A 19399-nucleotide genomic window follows, 5' to 3' on the forward strand; every position below is an offset into this window, starting at 1 on the left:
GGAGGAGAATTTCAGAATCATCAGTTTCATACCTTATGCTCTAAACATGGGATTGTTCAGCAGTTCTCTTCCCCATACATACCAGAACAGAATGGGATCGCGGAACGCAAACACAGGCACCTGATTGAGATGGTTCGCAGTCTGCTCCTTCAAGCTTCCATGCCCTCACATTTCTGGGTTGAGGCTCTTCTTACTGCATCATTCTTAATAAACAGACTACCCTCTGAATCCCTGGACCACATATCCCCCTATGAAATTTTATTTCATCAGGTCCCGGATTATGGGTTCCTCAAAGTGTTTGGATGCCGGTGCTTTCCTTGGCTTAAACCATACACCACCAGTAAGCTTCAGCCACGATCCACACCATGTGTCTTCTTAGGCTATTCCACCTCTCATAAAGGGTACAGATGCTATAGTCCTACAAATGGTCGAGTTTTTGTGTCCAGACATGTGAAATTTGATGAAACTCACTTCCCTTTCTCTGAAGCTAAGAAGTCTACATCTACTCAGCCTCCTATTCTACCCTATCCTCTGTTACTTCCTAGCTCATTATGCTTTCCACCTTCTTCCAGTTCCTACAATACTTCTGCATCTACATCTACAAAACCTGCATCTCCGCCTCTACTTTCAGATCCCACAAATACATCAACCACTTCATCTTCCTCCCTACCCAACCCCGCTTCCGCACTATACGTTCTGAGAATCTCTTTACTTGCAAGCTAAAATTTAAAAAGATTTTTGACAAATATAATTGGGATTCGCTCTTTGAAGTGCTCAAACCTAGAGGTTTCCCTATCAGACGGATCAGCTTGGCTCACTATCCTCTCCTTGGCCTCTATAGCAATTTTGGTGAGGGGTCCCTTGGCAAAATGGATTAAATGTAAACAAGAGTTAGACAAGGTGAACCTTTATTGCGAACTCTCTTCATTCTAGTTACAGATGCTCTCCAAAATTTTTAAACAGGCCAGTACAGTTGGGCAAATTGAAGGCGTCAGAATTAATCCGAGTTTCAAAATCATTTAAAGCCTGTACATTGTGGATGACACGGACAGAGAGAAAATCTTATGGCAGCCAAGACAATTCACCCTGTTTTTAAAAAATCTTAGGAATTACATATTAATTTCTAAAAAAAAGCATGATACTGTGCATTGATATAGAGGATGAGAAAGCATCAAACTTTGCTTATCTAGGTTTTCTCCTTTTTACTTATCTAGGTTTGCCTCTCTATGGTAAGAAGATCCCGAAACATTTTTGGTTGCCATTGCTGGAAAAAATAAGCTCACTAGTGGTGACATGGAAAGGGGAGCTTCTTTCTTGGGGTGGTAGAGTTACCTTAACTAATGCAGCATTATCAGCCACACCTTCCTATTATATGTCTATCTTCAAGCTTTTGAGATGGGTTCTCAACAGAACTGATCAAATGGTCGAGTGTGACCACCAAGCTCTTGTCCAGTTGGTTCATTGTCCAAGGGAGGATCCGGAAGATCTTCCAACTCATCCATATCTATCGGATATTCATGCACTGAATACTGCTATGGCCGATATGATTCCTGAGGGCAACCAGAAAGCAGATTACCTGGCCAACATGGCTAGCGAACCAATGATCGAATGTTATGGACTAATAATTTTCTTCCTAAGGTCGTCACGAGATCCAAGGCTAATGCGGTTTACGTGTCATGGAAAATGGGCAAATCTTTGCTATGCATTAACATTTTTATATACCAAGCACACAAACAAACTCTTTTTTTGGTGGAAAGTACATGAACAAACTCATGCAAGGATTTCGGCGAAGACGTTTTACACTTAATTATATTCTGGTCACTTTTTCCTTCTCCATAACAGAATTACCAGTACACCAAATAACATTACTCTATGTATTTTCATCTTAGAAAAGCATGAAGATGGAGACCCTGATCAATGTGAAGGGTTATGGTGGTCCTATAATGGGCAACCTTTCCCTCGTCACCAAGCTTGAATATGAAGAAGCGGAGGAGGACAGCTGCAAATATCTTCATCTGTCTATAAGCGAACTCCTTTCCCAAACAAATTCTTGGACCAGCCTACATACAAACGAGAATTTCAGAAGTTAGTTATGACAATCAAGATCTTAATTTGGCATGAAATCCGCAACTGGATTGATTAACTCAAAAACATGCAACTAAACAATCAAAATCTTCATTCAGGGACTATCTCAGGCATATGTATTCCGTGGACCGTCTATAAAGCCAAAAACTAGACTAATGAAAATTATTTAAACATAAAGTAGTCCAATGGCAAATCAAACGACCAAAATGGAGTGCCGGAGACAAGTTGTTACCCAAATGATTCAAGGACGAATGAAATTTCTGCATTACCCTCTTGTTTTCTTACCTGGAAGGCTGTGAACTTATAAGGACTTTCAGCTTGGAAAGTTCCATTATCGTCGAGCCACCTTTCTGGTCGAAAACACTCGGCATCCTTGCCCCATAAGTATTCCATTCTACCCATTGCATAAGGTTGATAAAACACGACGTCCCCTTTCCTCACATTAAAGCCATTAGGAAGGATGTCATCTGAAAAGCAAACCTTGTTATCCTGCAACAAAGCAGAGAATTCAGAGGAATGACTGTCACGTTACAGCATTATGATGACCAAATCAGTATATAACTAAGCTTTATATGGATAAAGTTAATTTATACTTTTTACTTACTAAGGGAACGGCAGGATATAGTCTTAAGGTTTCTGAGAGTGAAGCATGAAGGTAGTGCATCTTGTTAAGAGATTCATCGGTAATACATTTGGCAAACTCATCGAAGTTTGCATCCTCATTAGCTTCAGTTACTTCCTTGACTTCTTGAGAAATCTTTTCTTGAATTGAAGGATTTTTGCAAAGCATATAGAAGAACCATGATAGAGTGCCCGCTGTGGTGTCTTTACCAGCGATCAGAAAATTCAGTACTATGTCTCTTAAATACTGATAGCTCATATTTTGCGGATCCCTCCTGCTCTCCTCCAAAAACCTTAATAGGATATCTTCTTTCTTTTCCTGTAATTGAAAGAGATCAATATTAACTTCTATGAGTTCGTATTAAAATAATATTAGTCCAGTATCCACTTACTAAATCATTCCTTCCATTTGAACATTGTTCAGCTCGCTTATCGATCAACTTGTATATGAAATCATTGACAACTTTGATTCTTTCCTTGAGTATCGCTTCAGAACCTATGTTCAAAAGCTTCATGATCTTCCAAAAGACATTAACATAACGTAGCATAATGAACTCGCTTGAATCATCAAATGCATTTGCAAATATGCTTCCATCATAAGAATCATGCAAACAGTCAAGATCAGTTCCAAACCCAACTTTAAATATAGAGTCCATTGTTGACTTCATGAACAAGTCCTGTAAAGATATTGAAATCGTAAGCACTTTTTTGTGGGGAGGTTAACCTCCCTAGTCTCGTCAAAATGAAATCATAAGCACTTCTAAATTAAGGTATCTTCTTTCTTTGACTTGGTTAAATAGAAGTAGCAAAATGTGAAAATGCAATGAAGTTGAAACTTACTTGAATATTCAATTTTTTATTCGAAACCGCACTTTCAGAAATTATATGAGCCAGCTTTGCTGCATTACTTTTGAAAACAGCACCACTAAAGTCTCTTAAAACTTTTGTTGAGAATTCATAGCTTGCAAGCTTTCGTTGGTGGCGCCATTTATCACCATCTACTGCAAAGATGCCATCTCCAAATAGATCTTTCGAATTTTGATAGTTAAACAATCCCTGTGACAACTTATCACATAATTATCATGTACATTTCAATTTGGTCAAATAATCTCTTAATTAGTGAAAAGATCTGCAATTCATCTGATATAATTTGGACTATGACCTAGATGAGCAGCAGTTTAAGTTTGAACGTCACATAGAATCAAGAACATATGTATCATGTAACTGATAAGTTCCTTGCAAATGAATTTTGGAAAATTATGTGACCATAAACTGCATAATATTGCTTACCAAATGTAAATAATGTAGTGCCAGGACAAGTATTAATCTTATATTATTTGGAGTTTGATCTTGAAAATTGTGGCGTTTATATTATCTGTTGCGGGGGTCGGCACTGCCGGAGCCCTCTTACAACAACATAGTCCCCACTGGTCTTGGACAGAGAAAGCGACCGCGTCCCTCCCGAGGTATTGTCAGCTTTGGGGGTTGGCACTGCCGGAGCCCTCCTCACAGTTTTGTCCCACAAAAAGGTCCTCGGGAGGAAAGGTTTTGGCCTCCCCATTATAATGGCACGGACCTTTCCGCTATCCGGCGATGTGGGACTAAATTCGGATGTCCCCCCCCCCCACAACATAACACCCTAGCGGGAAGGTCCTGTGTCGGTTTTTTACCCGGACAGCCTTCCAGGCCTAGAGGGTAGCCTGAGGCAAGGGGCATCCCCTTCCTGGCGCGCCATCTGTTGCGGGGGTCGGCACTGCCGGAGCCCTCCTACAACAGCATAATCCCCACCGGTCCTGGACAGAGAAAGCGACCGCGTCCCTCCCAAGGTATTGTCCGCTTTGAGGATCGGCACTGCCGGAGCCCTCCTCACGGTTTTGTCCCACAAAAGAGCCCTCGAAAGGAAAGGTTTTGGCCTCCCCATTATAAGGGTACGGACCTTTCCACTATCCGGCAACAACATTATCCATGTGGTCTAGATGGAAATGGCCATAAAGGCTAGGAAATTCTTGCTCAAAACAGCATTGAATGTATGACTCAATGATTCCAATAGTCAAATCCATATTGTTGAAGCCTTATGTGTTTCTTTTGTTGGCCGGAAGAAGAGATGTTCTCTAAGTTTGCAGTTAACATCTTCTTCCAGTCATCAAGCGGTGCAATTAAGTGACATATCTATTACTAGAAATAGCACATGCTATTCAACCATCAAAATTGAAATCATCATTATCAAACCCATAGATTTTCTTAATAAAACAAGAGTGACTTGAATCTTTTAAATTACACCAAAAGAAACATTGAATATTTAGTCTTTTTTGAGAATTTGTTCCTAAAGTTTTCTTGATAATCTCCAAAAATATAGACACAGTTTATCCTTGGCAAGTTTAAGAAAGAACAGTATTTATAAAAAATCTCTATGCAAATATAGCGAGAAAGATAGAAAAGTTTATGAATCAGTCATTCAAGAAAGTTATAGAACAATCATCAGCTCAGCTGGTTTTTCGCATTGAACTCCCTAGGAAAAAGATCCCCGGTTCATTCTTGGATGGTGGCAGCTAACTACTGTATTGCCCAAAAAAAGTGACAGATCTCTTCGGTTATGTAAGTTAAACTCTAAGATAATATATATATATATATATATATAGATAGATAGATAGATAGATAGATAGATAGATAGATATGCAATGACAGTTTGTCATAGATAAGTTACCTAATCACTCACTCAAAAAAAAAAGGTTACCTAATCCCATCTATTAACCTTTTTGGAAAAAAAAAGATAATCATTCCTCTTTCTTGGAGGAATATGAACATAAAATAGTTATTAAGATAAATTTGAAAATGAAGCGCATATAATAAGACCAACCAGTTTGTCTCAACCTGATCGCTATCACACCTCAATCATCTAATGAAAAACCTAAACGGCTTTAGCAACAATATTATTCATATACTATTTGTTTTTTTTTCCTGATCAAATCATCTAAACCGACCATTCTGGAGTTAGATCAACAAATAGGTGAATAGTAGGTTTTACGGAAAAAGCTCCTAAGGAAGTAGAATAGGGCCGATTTGGTAATGCTTTTGGAGGCACTTTTTAGCCCTCCAAATACACTTTTAAGCTATTTTGTGGTTTGTAAAAAAATTAAAAGTGTTTTATGGTTCTCAAAAAATTTGAAAAATATCTACTTAGGAAAAGCTCCACTCCCTGAAACCTTTACTTGGTTAGACTTGAGAAGCTATTTTTGGTTTAACAAAAATTTCGTAATGACCAAAATACCCATGCTAATATATTGAATCATATTATATTATATTATTACATTATTATATTATATTATGTTATTATAATAATAGAATAATGCATAACTATATCATATCATATCATATCATATTATTATGCTATACTGCATAATATTATAATATTATGATACATTATATTACAGTATTATATTTTATTATATAATACTATGCAATATCTTTTAATATTATCTGCCGTATTAAAAGTACTTTCTCAGTTTGGTTACAAAAAACAAATGTACAAGTTCCATAGTAGTTTAGCAGTATAATTACCAAACAACAAATAACTCTTTTATTAAAAGCTCTACTACTAACGACAATCCCAAATAGGGTTTAAATTTGCTCCTAAGTTAATAATTCAGACTTTGATGAGCTTAGCCAAACCAATTGCCTTTTTTGTCAAATCATGTGCAAATTGACTATGTTTTAATGAGCCATCGCCACAGACATAATATTGACAGAAATCTATCAGCAGCCTGCCTAATTGCTTCCTTGATGTTATCGGCCCTTATTTTTATGCTTTGTTTTCCTTTTCTAGATTGTATATTCTCTACTTTTGAATTTTAATGTTCGTCCCATTTGGCTGAAATGTTTTTGTCAGTTCTTGGACGTCCCCGCCCATCCTAGGGTGCCTCCGTAGGAGGACTTGGAGAACAAATAAAAATTCTTTTATAAAAGAGGACAATTTTTGTTTATGTTTTTGTTTTTGAGGAAATACAGTTTTTTAAATGTTGTTCAGATTTTTAGAACTGAGAGTGACACTAAACATGCAGAGGGTGGGTGTAGCCAAGACCATAATAATGGCATCCTATTTCTCCAATTGAAGATCTCTCCTGAGTTATTGGGGAGATTGGGTAAGGCCATAAGGTATGAAATCAATGAAATTTTCTGCAACTGAGGTTGTATGCACTTTCATGGGAAGCTAATGATATAAATACAATTACCTATATGATTCAGAGAGAGAGCAACATCTATTGAAATTGTCCAGGTCAAATATTTGAACAAGATCATCAAAAGCCAAACCTAGAACCTCCTTTCACAGGGAGGAGTGGAGCAAGCATCCATATTACTAAGAAAAAAAACTGCTGTAAAGATGGAAACATAGACCTAGGCTTGAAACAGTAGGAACTTCATTTTTTGCACTCCATTACCTAGCTTCTATTGCCAGAATAAAGCTTGTTGGTCTGTGGCCAACCATTTCTTCCAAAAAGAAATATATTACGGGCGATACCTTGCCATAGTTTGGGAAGTTGGTCTTGAGGATGTACTCGATGACCGTTGGATCGGTGGTGTAGATCTGCTGGCGGAAAGGCGCAAGTAGCTTGAAGGTCATGTGCTTGCGAGAAAGCTCGGTGTGGTAGTCATGGAGCCTGCGGAAGTTGAAGAACTGATGGAAAACGGTGCCAACGACCGGAGGGTATCTCTTCCCATGGCTGCTACCTCTTCGGAAGATTCTCGAGACACAATACAGTGCGAGCAGCCCGAGGGCGACTGTGGCAGAGAGAGATGCAAGATCGGAAGAGAAATCCATGGCCCTTCTAAGGGGTAGCGAAGAGAGGACGGATGGGATCGTAGTTGGCAACTGAGTGGGAGCTATGTTATAGGGAAGGGCATCTTTTTGGCTCTGGAGTACCAAGGCTTTTTATTAGATTTTTGGAACTACGTTTCTCGTCTGTTTCGATGACGCTGCCACATTTATCACACGTCACCCAGGACGCAATAGAACAACATACGTATGGACTTTAGTGGGATCGCGTTATTATCGCTTTTGGTGAAACGCCGGTTTGTTGTTCTCGGTGTCCGTTTACTTTTGTTTTGCGTCGCCATTCCGGCTCCGAGAAATGTCTCGGAGCAAGGAGTGTCATTCGCCCACGCCACCGGTGCCCATCAGGATCACCGTGGCCGAATCGGTGCGTTTAGTTTCTCTGTCTCTTTCGAATGCATTATTTGGATCTTTGTCCTAAATTAGTGAAAATTTCAAGACACCGAGAATGACAGCAGGAAACGAGCTGAGGAGAAGACGATACCAGTAGGCTGGGCCATGGTGATGGTCAGATGGGCTAAATCAGGTGGGCCATCAATGATGGTCGGTCCATAAATGTGCTGAAGGATAGTTGAGTGACAGAGCAGCCGATCAGTAGGCTGCCAGTGACGGTGGACACGACGCGGTTAGCCGGCCTCAGGGTTAGAGATTTGATGGAGCCGGAGGGAGGCCGATGGAGAGAGGGGTTGATTCGGGAGGTTTTTGGGGAGCAGGTAGCAGAGATGGTCCTGGCTCTACCAGTTCTTGCCCGGAAGAGGCCAGACGACTAGTCTGGATGCCGACATGGAGGCGCAGGTGCGCGCCAGGGATATTCACCTGCTGATGAGTCGAGAGTCAGGCCAGTAGATAGAGGGGGGATGGATTTGGAGGATGCGGATTCACCCGCGTGTGGAGCTTTTCATCTGGAAGATGGCATGGAGTTGCTTACCGACCAGGAGCTTGTTAGCAAGGCGAAGGGTAAGGATCACTCAGGGTTGTGAGGTGTGCATAGATACCGAGAAGACTATTGATCATGTTCTGCTGCCGTGTCCCAGAGCCAGGGAGATTTAGAGGAGATCACCTAACCTACTGCTCCACTCAATCGAGTTGGTACAGTATTTGATTCATTGGCTGAGAGTTTCCATGCGGAGGTCTAGTACTATTGAGGCGGGGATTCGTTGGGCATATTGGCTTATTATATTTGGTTGGACAGGAATGCTGGCCTGTTCGAGGGAAGAAGGTTACCCCCAAGGATGGTGGTGGACAGAGTTATATGTCATGTGAGGGAGATCACTATAGTTGCCGCGAGGTTCTGTTCTGGGATGGCCAGGGACATTTGGGGTACTCTTTCCGCTATCACAGCGCCCAGGTTTGCTCTTGTTTCTTGGATACCCCCACCCCTTGGTTATCTCAAAGTAAACTTTGATGGTAGTATGTCAGTGAACGAGTTGTCCGGAGGAGTTAGTTTTGTGATCAGAGATCATCTCGGAAGGATGATAGTAGCTGATGGCCGTCGTACGCCTGGACTTATTGTTGTTGGGACGGAGCTGCGGGCAGCTTGGGAGGGATATCCTATGCGAGGCGGGTACTTGGTGCTGAGCATATATGCCTTGAGGGGGACTCCTCTGTTGTGATTGACTGGGTTCGGAGAGTGGACAGATATGGTGATGGTCATCCTCTTATCCGCAATACTCGTAGGTTGGCTCAGGAGCTGAGCGACTTTCAGGCTTTACACGTATTTCGGGAGGCGAACAACGTAGCAGACTAGATTGCCTCATTTGTTGTCTGCCACTCCGAAAAGATTATATGGACATCTGTAGGTGAGATACCTCTTACTCTGTATTCTTTACTTTCTTCTGATATGGCTGGATGTACTTACGTTAGAGCTATATAAAATGCCGTTTTTACTAAAAAAAAAAACCAAAAGTTGCTCATCTGGTTTATATCAAAAAAAAAAAAAAAATGCTTATCTAGATAAAGAAAAATAAAACAATTATTTTCGCCAGCTGAAGCGTGTAGGTAACGATGAGACGGTGAAGGCCAACTAAAAGCTTGAGGTATCAAACCAAACTCCAAGAATTGTTCTGAAGAAACCAGGTTCTACCTTTTTTTTCTCCTAACTCCATCATTGGTCTCATAAAACATATGAAATCTGGATCCAGGTTTGGTACAAGTGCATACATAAATAGGATCCAACCCGATCCAGTAATAGAAATTGAGATCGAGTATCATCAAACTCATCCTGCTTGGATCAAGAACCGGTCCGAGCTTTTCAGGGACTGCCCCTGGTCCCACCTTTCGTCCTAAGGCGTGTACGCTGCCGAAGATAATCCAAGCCGGCCAAGTAGAATGCCTCCAACAAACTAAGACAAACCTTCATCTCCGGTGATGACTTCGATGAATAATGGCGACGATGGAAGTATTTACTCCAAGATAAATTTCGTCAATTTCTATGGCTGAGTCAAGGACTAGCAAAATATAGGTTGCTGATATATCCTTAGTGAAAAGAGATTCTAGCCCCATCCATCTGTGAGATATGAGGGAGACCAAGGAGCTCATGGAAGCGAGCACGCACATAAGCTCAACAAGTTGGTTTGCTTTTTCTTGCTTGTAATTTGGATGCCGGTAATAATATCTTGTGTTGATACAAGAAACTTGAGTCTGGTCCCATTTCCACTTTAATATTCAGCTGGACTTTCATTCATACTAATTCTCAAAAAGGAAGAAAGATATTTTTTTTATATTAAAAAAAAAATATTCCAAGCTATGTTGCTAAAATTTGTCAGAAATAAGTGTTAGAAATATAAACTAAAAAATATATTATACTTCTAATAATACAAGTATTAATTGGCGTCATTTTAAGTTATTGTATTTCTTCTCTCATTAATTACCGTTAATCGGAACAATTTTGTTGTCATCCGAGATTAAATAAGTAGATGCCAACTTGGGCCAACCTGATTTTAGACTGACTTGTAGTCAAGGGTCGAGCTTGGGCCACATATGATTGGATAGTATCCAGTGGCAAGGGCCAAGCCCAAGACCATCTTGCATTCCATCCAATCTACTCATCCAAACGCTTGTGAGTAAGATAAAGCCCTATACCAGTTCTGCTTGTCTTACTGTGGCATTCTGGCATGAAACCGCAGCTTTTGGATCTCTTTGTTGTTGTGCAGTCTTTAGCATGAAATTGTAGCATGAATTAAAGTTGTAGATTTTGGATCTCTATATATAGTCTTTAGCTTCCATAGTCAGCAAATTCAAGCTCTAAAACATAAGAGAAAAAATCCAACTAGATAGACTGCTTATATTTTCTTCTTTCGTGGAACTCCCAACAGAGTATGGTTTTTCAGCAAAGCAACGTTGCCAGTCTCTCACCATAGACTGGTCTTTGTGGTACAACGTAAGAAATGTACTGTTGAAAAAATAATTCATCAAGGATCGGTATCACGTCCAACTGGGGCTCCCAAATTAGGTGCAGGGTCGCCATTCTCAGACGGCGGAAGCTATAGTGAAGTACTTGAAGGGAAGGAAGAGACCACCACTTTCCCTCTGGCCCTCCCTGTTTCAAGATATCGGAAAGCTTCGATCACGTCATTAAAATGGTACGGCCCTGTTGGATCGATCACAGCCTTTATTTTCCCACTCTCCAAGTAAGGCCTAAGCCTCTCCAAGATGTCCCCCCTCACCGTCAAGCTCGAGAATTTGGCCTTCGGATTTGTAGGGGGCCATGTTATATCCACCACCGGTGCGTCTTCTTTGGCCACCACGAAGGAATTCTTGCTCTCTCCTGGTAATAAACACAAGGATTCAATTAAACAACCGGAGAGAAAAATGAATACATAGACATGAAATGATATGCTTTTTTTAGGGTACCAATAGTGTCATAAACAAAATCGAATTTCTCGGTGATCTCCTCATATTTTGTAGCAGTGTAGTCTATAACCATGTCAGCTCCTAAGCTCTTCACAAACTCAACCTTGCTGCTGCTACAAGTTGCTACCACCCTAGAAGCACCGAAGTAATGCTTGGCTAGCTGAACTACAAGCGTCCCAACGCCGCCAGCTCCGCCGACGATAAAAACGCTCCGACCTGCTTGGAAATTGGCTGTCTCAAACCCTTCTAAGGCAGTTTGCAGAGCCAGAGGAAGGCTTCCGGCCTCCTCAAAGGAAAGATTGTCTGGTTTTAGAGCTACCAAGTTCTCTTCTACTGCAACATACTCGGCAAGCGTCCCTAGTTGCTTCAGTTTCTCAGGGACGTTGAAATCCTGTATGTTGCCATAGACCTCCTCACCAACTTTGAACTTTGAAACACCAGGGGCCATGTCAGCCACTATTCCAGCCATGTCACAACCAGGAACTACCTTAAAAAAAAAAAAAAGAAGAAAAAGATTGCGATGGTGTGTTGAGAGAATTTGAAGACCAAATTAAGATGACTGCTTACGGGCAAGCCAGATGCAAAGATGGCTAGCTGGCGCCGTTTGAAATCGATCGGATTCAGAGCAGCAGCTCGGACTTGGACAAGGAGTTGGTTTTGTTGGAGAATTGGAAGGGGGAAGTCTCCCATCTTGAGGACCTCTTTGGGGCCATACTCTTCGTAAAACCACGCCTTCTGCATCTCATCTACTAGCTCAAAGTCCCTCTTACATTTGAACTCTGTTTAAACGCCAGCATATGAAGCATGGACAGGAGCCGTCAGAGATTAGAGAAGAATCGCAAGAACTTTGATTGGCACAGCAGAGAAGGGAAGTATATCATCTGGTTGGAATCTGGATTTTACAAGGGTAGGAAATTGACGTGTGGCTGTGGAAGAGAGGCAGAGTTGTAGATGTTGCCTGCGCCAACTACTAGTCATCATCAAGACCTAATTAGTAGAAAGTAGAACGATGATGCAGGGTGGACTGGGCAGTCCGGCTCAAAGTGATAAATGTAAAATTTCAGAGTGCACTTGAGAGCTCGACGGATGCTTTTAGAGGGTAATTCGGCCGCAGTGATTGATTGGATCAGGTGCGGGCATGCCAGATCAGAGCTACACTCATTAGTCTGGAACGTTTGTCATCTTTTGGAGAGTCTCGACTCATTCGGGGTCGTACATGTATTTTGAAAGACGAACAATACGGCAAACTGGATCACCTCCTTCGCAACACATGGAGCCTTTTTATGAAATGGTACTAACTTCATTCCATAGGGACTAGCTCGTGTTTTATATTCTGAATGCTCGTGGCGTACTCACACCCGAGTGTAGTGAGACGCCGGTAAAAAAAAAAATCCCCAACATCATGCATATGAATTTTGAACTTCGAATTTAAATCAAATTAAGATACCCGCGTTAATCACAGCCATATAACTGATGCAATTTGCACAAATAATTAGTACACGCACGTAAGTGTTTTCTTGAACACCGGCAAGACCGTCCTCTTCTTCTCCTGACTCCATGATGGCTCTCTATACGGCAAGCAAGAGAATTAGGCCCGAACCAATGGACCCACCCATTATTGGAGAGGGACCAAGTCTTTATATAATTAATCCAATGGACCCTCCCATTATTGGATACGACAGATCTGCACTAAACCATCCAACCACATCTTATTAATAAGGTGTGCATAAATCCATAATATATTGATGATATCTCAAATTGGGCCACCCTCCCATTATTGGAGACGACATATCTACACTAAACCATCCAACCACATCTTATTAATAAGGTGTGCATAAATCCATAATATATGGATCATATCTCAAATTGGGCCCGAACATACATGTCTAGTTAAACTGTATATTTTCAGCCATAATATATGTGTTAAGCCTATAGAGTTCAGAACCATTAAAGCAAGATTATTTTTTGAATATAGAAGCTTACATACCAAAAAAAAAAAAAAAAACTAGCTAAAACGTATTTTTAAGAATCCTTAGTTTTGTATAAGTACCTAAGATCTCCTTAGCGAATAATCAATATGGGACTAAACATATGCACATACGGATCCTCACATACTTTCCCCATTTAAACCCTAATTTTCTCGTCGGGTTAAGAATCCAAATCCATTCAAATCTAATCACAAGCACTACGATCAATCCATGGTCAACCTCATGCTGAGTCCGTGCTGTAATGTCTCCTAATCCACATTAGCCATAAGCTTATTATTTGTAACTACTCAGGATCTTATCCAAAAAAGCTAGTTGAAAGGTATCAATTGGATTCCTTGATCCTGTACAAGGGCCCAAGATTTATTGAATGCATAACCGATGTAGGACTAAACCTATACCTGTATAGATTCTCAAATACTCTCTCCATTTAAGCTCTGGCATCCTCACTAGGCTATGAGTTCAAATCCTTTCAAATCTAATCACAAAGCACCACAACCGGCCTGTGATTAGCCCCAATAGAGTTATGCTGCAATGTTCTCTAGTCTATATAGGCCATAAGCTATGTCCATTCTGATATCATTTTATAACAATCCAAAACTTTATCCACAAAAGTTAATCAGAAAATATTTTCTAGGTTTCTTAATTTTATATAAGTACTCAAAATCTCTATAACGAATAATCAATATAGGACTAAATATATGTCCGCACAGGTCTTCATATTTATTTCATCATTGCTTTACAAAACTAGGTGGTTTTACCTCCTTTTCCGTAAAAAAATATTATTGCTTCATAAAAGTCAAAATATTAACTGTCGTTTCAATAAGTACCGTTCTAAAATGGTTTCACTATTTTGGAAAAATAACTACTGTAGTACATTTTTCCCTCTTCATCTGTAAATACAGAACTATTCAGCAGAATATAAAAGCAAAAAAAGAAAAAAAGGTTTTGGGAAGAGGGGGGGGGGGGGGGGGGGGGGGGCTTTCCAGAAAAGCAAAAACACATTATTTACAGAATTATGATAAATATTGTACACTTGTTTAACAATATTTTGGTATAATTATCTGTAAACTTTTCCAAAGTTTCATAAAATTTAAGTACACGTTCTAAGTATTCTGTTGAGATTCTATATAATTATCTGAAGCCTGCTAGAGGATATGATCAGCTTGGGAAGAAACCTATCTAATTCAGATACACATTTGTTCCCTTGGACGATCTTGTCTTAATATTGGTAACTTCACGTATAACGGAGTAACCTGAAATTTCATGTACATAGCAGAAACGATAGTATAATTTGCTAGCAGCTGAACCTGAGGTTTATGACTTCCTACTTTCAAGAAAGGTAATCTAGATCAGCTGTTTGCTGATTGGTACAAAACTAGCAGCATAGCCTTCAAAGAACCAAGCTGGTAGCCAACTCAGAAATTTAACAGGATCTCACCCAAAAAAAATTAATTAAAAAATATTATTTGGATTACTTAATCCTATATAACTATCAAGATCTACCAAGTGTATATTCGATGTAGAACTAAACACAAGCATAATTTCTCGCATACTCTTCTCATTTAAGCTTTAGCATTTTCGCTAAGCAAAGAGTTCAAATCCATTCAAATCCAATTATAACTAATACAAATTCAATCACAAACATCACAATCAGCCAGTTTAAGTGGGCTCGTGGTACAGTGTTCTCTAGTCTATATGGGCTGTAGGCTGGATCCGCTCTGATATCACTGATAACAACTTAGGACCTCATCCATAAAACTAGCCAAAAGATGTTATTTGGATTTTTTTTTTTATAATATCCAAAATCTACATGCGGAACTAAATCTATGCTTGCATGAATACTCACAGAAAACATCCCGATTCTCTTTTTTCAGCTGATGTCATCATGCTTCCGTTGTATATTCCTCCAATAATCCGTCGTCTCCTTGTAAATGTCTATTCCTCCCTTTACACTTAAAAAAAAACTCTCGAGAGTGTATCCCATCTTTCACATCAGTGGAGGATTTCGGGCTTATGTTTTCCTGTCCAGGATTTGGAGCTGATTTGAATGCGGGATCTATTGGTGACTCAAACTACAGCGGAGCATGCGCATGTGGTTCGCCAGGCCCATCGCTCGCTCAATCGACATCGGAGTCTTGGACGACGCCATCTTAGGATAGCCTGATTTGAGCTTATATAAGGACCCGAGTGGGATCCGAGCCTAACCAGGCGTGACAATTTGCAAGCCCACGACTTCGGCCCCCAACTCACGGCCAGCACAGAATACGGGACCGTACTCTTCGCAATGCAATAAAAAAATAAATAAAATTTAAATTCCAAAAAATCTAATTTTGTAGAACACATTAACAGTTGTTCTTTTGCACATAAAAATACAAAATTATGATAGAAATAATCATGAAAGCCAGCACAATTATATTATTGTTAACTAAACATTAACCCGAGAACTTTATCTGGGGGATTTTGTAAAATCATTCTTTTTATTTTAATTTTGAGAAAAAGGTCGCTTGTATTTAATGCAAATATATATATATATATATATATATATATTAAAGACTTTGCTGGATCATTATTCTGGTGCCCTCATACGACTGCACAAGTTATCACAAGCAATTCCTAGTACTGATGATGAGTGCATAGATAATATACATTGATGCACATGTAAAATTTTTCTGCCGGAGTCATGACAACAAGGACGCGATAGTCTAATAAAGGCCAGAAAAAAAAAATAAGTAACAAAAAAATAAAGCTGGCCCATTTTATGAAAATGAAAACAGAGTGGATTTTCTTGCAAGATCGTCATTTAACTTCAGATATTATTTTTCAAGGACGCCTCGTCAACAACAAAAAGGGGGATACCAGAGTCATCTAGAACACCTTGCGTTGGCACCATCTTTGTTTACTTACGACATTTTCCTCTTCAACTTCATGAACATTAATGCTGCTGCTACGTAAAACATATCATACACTTGGTCAACATATCGGAAATATGCAATCCTCCAATTCTTCTTAAATATTAGGATACCAAATACTGCCCAGAATCCGACGACGAGGCCAAGTACTGCTCCAATGTAAAACCACAGCATTTCAGTGATACTGTCGTCAGCACTATCGTTGCCACGGGGGGAGACCGGAGCCTGAGATGTTTCCTCCCCTGGACACTTTTTCGCCAATGGAAATCCGCATAGATTATCATTGCCGATATAAATAGTGGGGTCATCAAGTGTTTGAAGTTGATTGCCTGATGGAATTCTACCTGATAACTTGTTGTCTGACAAGTTCAAATGACTTAAAGAGCTCAACATAGGCATGCTCGAAGGAATTGTACCAGATAGTCTGTTCTTCGATAAGTCAAGAGATTCTAAAGACTTCAGATTGCCGATCTTTTCAGGGATTTTCCCTGTAAATTGGTTGTGGGATAAGTTCAAGCCCTGTAATTGAACAAGATCTGTCAGCCCCGCAGGAATCTCTCCACTTAGTTTATTGTCTGAGAAGTCTATAAACGCGACCAAGGTAAGAATTTTTTCGTACTGGAGGTCTCTCCCCTTAACATCCAGCAGCAAGCTCTCTTGATGGCTGAAAATATCATACTCACCTGCTACTGTATACACAACAGAGAAAGTGCTCTCTATGACATTGATAGTTGGCTCTTGTTTCGTGATCATGGCACTGAGATTGCCGACAGATGGAGGTATAGGTCCTGATAGACCATTGTCGGCAAGGTCGAGGATCTGGAGAGTAGACAGACGCATCAGCTGCGGAGGTATGCGACCGGAGAACATATTTGAGTGCAAGCGAAGAAACATCAAAGATGAGAGGTCATCTCCAATCCATGCTGGAATACGCCCGGAGAGCATATTTTCGCCGAGGTCGATTAAAATCAAAGAGCTGCAGTTCCTCAAGGCCAAAGGGATCTCCCCAGAGAGGTTATTGTGGTTTAAGTGAAGCGTTTCGAGAAATCGAAGATGGCCAATCGAATTGGGAATCTTTCCCGAAAGATTATTATTCGCCAGATTCAAGGTCGCTAATTTCGTGAAAGAACTTTCATCTTGGCATGCAGGGAGACCCCCCGTGATAAAATTGTTTGAAAGATCAAGGGCACCTGAAATAGTGGAATTGCAAAGTGATGAGGGAATGGTACCATGAAGAAGATTGCTAGAAAGCAGTAAGCTCGTCAATTGAGGCATTGCTTCCATGTAGCTTGGGGGGATGGTTCCTGAAAATAAATTGTAGGAGAGATCCAGGTACTCCATCTCGGCAGAAAAACCAGGCAGCGGGCCTTCGAACTGATTGGAACTCAGGCTCACCAAGTAGGCACTGGAAAATTTGAAAAACTTTGGCAGCCTTCCAGTGATTATATTGTATGAAAGGTCTAACAAAGAAATATTAGAGGCTAGATTCCAAAACCAGCCTGGGACGCTGCCGACGATCCCCGTATGAGACAAGCCTATCTCCGAGAGGTTTTTCTGGGTTCGAAGCCATGGGGGGATATCAGGCCCCAGTTGGCATGAACCCAGACCAAGGATTTGGAGCTGAAAAGGAGGAATCCAGAGAGAGGAGAGATTCAAAACCAGAGAATTGGAGGTCAGACTCAGCGCCGTCAGTCTCCCGAGGTGGCCGAAATGACCTTCGAATACCACACCGCTGAAGGAGTTGAAGGACAAGTCCAAAGATTCTAGCCTTGAGAGCCGCCCGATCTCTTTGGGTATGGTACCACTCATGCTGTTGTGGGCCAGAGAGAATTTCCTGAGTCTTGTTAGCTGCGCAATCCGAGGGGGAAGGCCTCCGCTTAAATTATTGTACTTCAAATCTAACTCCTCCAACCCTGCTGTTCCGCATCGAGACCAACCTTCCAACAGCTCACTGATGCCTCCGGTAATGTTGTTGACCGACAAATCAAGCGTGCGCAAGCTGCAAATGTTTCCCAAGGCCGCCGGTATCTCGCCTTGGAGCTCATTGTCATCCATGTAGAGGGCCTCGAGGGAAGTCATGTTTCCCAAAGAAGCAGGAATTGGGCCATGAAAACTGTTAGAATGGAGATCTAGGAACTCTAGGCTGGTCATATTGAACAACCAGTCAGGTAAAACAGAATGAAAACCATTGTCTGAGAGGTCGAGGCTCGCGAGAGATGTGAGATTGTTATGCGATATAGATGTTCTCTTGCCAGGGAGGTCGCAGCCCGCCAGACGCAACACAGCTAGTGTTGGAACCATGTTAATCGAAGTGAGCCAATCTGCCACCTTATCGAGGCTTATTTCAGATAAGTCGAGCAGTTGCAAGGAAGAGAGACCAGAAAGCCACTGGAGATTGTCGATTTCCAGATCATCAGAAGAACTGAGATCGAGGTAACGAAGGCTTGAGAGGTTACCGAGCTGAGGAGGAAGCTTGCCGGGGGAGTTGATTGCGTCGGAGAGGTTAAGATACACCAAATGTGTTAGGCTGCCGATGGATGGTAAAAATCTTTCCAAGTTGACGGAATTCAAGCTGAGATCAAGGTGAATTAAATGGGTTAGATTGGCCAAGGAAGGATCTACATCACCACTCAGCGACGGGAGGCTATCGCCATAGCATATGGAGGGGCCGAGGTCGAGGAGGACGACGTGGCCCGTGCGAGCGTCACAGCCTACGCCCCTCCAGCTGCAGCAGTCATCGCCATGCCATGAAGAGAGAAGGTTGGCAGGATCCGCGAGCCGCTGCTTAAAGCTTAAGAGGGCATCCCTCTCCCTCTTGCTGCAGCCCGGCTTGTGGTGTCGTTCGGCAGCAAGGGCCAGTTGAGTGGCAGCAGCGAATGGAAGGACATAGAGCAAGATAAGATGGAGGATGAACACAGCTGTGGTGGTTCGGCCCATTTCCCTATGAATCTCGGAAGCATTTGGTGTCCGAGTTCTATCCAGTGGTGTGGCCTGGCCTTTTGTAGACTCACGGAGAGCTAAAGAAAAATCTGCACGGCATCCTTAAGCAGTGTCTGAACCGATATCTTATAGTCATCTTGGCACTGTTTGACAACTCTGCTATCCAGCTAATGGAG

The 19399-nt window shown here is 41.2% G+C and overlaps 3 protein-coding genes across 4 annotated transcripts; all 3 read right to left on the bottom strand.

Annotated features, from left to right (window-relative positions):
- Positions 1-1761: 1761 nt before the first annotated feature.
- On the bottom strand, positions 1762-7617 carry LOC103716882 (cytochrome P450 704C1-like). Its single transcript, XM_008805069.3, has 6 exons — positions 7223-7617; positions 3547-3762; positions 3099-3383; positions 2690-3025; positions 2371-2574; positions 1762-2060 (listed from the first exon to the last, which is right to left on the bottom strand). Exons 1-6 carry the CDS (start codon positions 7520-7522, stop codon positions 1881-1883), a joined length of 1521 nt encoding a protein of 506 aa, XP_008803291.2. The 5' UTR covers positions 7523-7617; the 3' UTR covers positions 1762-1880.
- Positions 7618-10785: 3168 nt separating this feature from the next.
- LOC103716883 (2-methylene-furan-3-one reductase-like) lies at positions 10786-12345 on the bottom strand. 2 transcript variants are annotated; one of them, XM_008805070.4, is made up of 3 exons: positions 11954-12345; positions 11387-11873; positions 10786-11300 (listed from the first exon to the last, which is right to left on the bottom strand). In XM_008805070.4, the coding sequence occupies exons 1-3, from the start codon at positions 12125-12127 to the stop codon at positions 11017-11019; spliced, it is 945 nt and encodes a 314-aa protein (XP_008803292.2). In that variant the 5' UTR covers positions 12128-12345; the 3' UTR covers positions 10786-11016. The 2 variants fall into 2 exon arrangements, with proteins under 2 accessions (XP_008803292.2, XP_017700636.2); XM_017845147.3 differs by having other exon boundaries at positions 11387-11869; positions 11954-12073.
- A 3649-nt stretch (positions 12346-15994) lies between these two features.
- Positions 15995-19316, bottom strand: LOC103716884 (receptor-like protein EIX2). The gene has a single exon (XM_008805073.4). It carries the CDS (start codon positions 19218-19220, stop codon positions 16275-16277), a length of 2946 nt encoding a protein of 981 aa, XP_008803295.2. The 5' UTR covers positions 19221-19316; the 3' UTR covers positions 15995-16274.
- Between the last annotated feature and the right edge of the window lie 83 nt (positions 19317-19399).

The sequence above is a fragment of the Phoenix dactylifera genome, chromosome 5, assembly GCF_009389715.1.
Source record: "Phoenix dactylifera cultivar Barhee BC4 chromosome 5, palm_55x_up_171113_PBpolish2nd_filt_p, whole genome shotgun sequence".
NCBI classification, from domain to species: Eukaryota; Viridiplantae; Streptophyta; class Magnoliopsida; order Arecales; family Arecaceae; genus Phoenix; species Phoenix dactylifera.

Coding starts and splice junctions, on each gene's coding strand:
- LOC103716882 (XM_008805069.3), bottom strand. CDS start 7,522: ATGGATTTCTCTTCCGATCTTGCATCTCTCTCTGCCACAGTCGCCCTC. Junction 3,763..7,222: donor ACTTCCCAAACTATGGCAAG/GTATCGCCCGTA, acceptor AAGTTGTCACAG/GGATTGTTTAACTATCAAAA. Junction 2,061..2,370: donor ATAAGTTCACAGCCTTCCAG/GTAAGAAAACAA, acceptor GTTTGTATGTAG/GCTGGTCCAAGAATTTGTTT.
- LOC103716883 (XM_008805070.4), bottom strand. CDS start 12,127: ATGCAGAAGGCGTGGTTTTACGAAGAGTATGGCCCCAAAGAGGTCCTC. Junction 11,874..11,953: donor TCTTTGCATCTGGCTTGCCC/GTAAGCAGTCAT, acceptor TTTTTTTTTAAG/GTAGTTCCTGGTTGTGACAT. Junction 11,301..11,386: donor TTTTGTTTATGACACTATTG/GTACCCTAAAAA, acceptor GTTTATTACCAG/GAGAGAGCAAGAATTCCTTC.
- LOC103716884 (XM_008805073.4), bottom strand. CDS start 19,220: ATGGGCCGAACCACCACAGCTGTGTTCATCCTCCATCTTATCTTGCTC.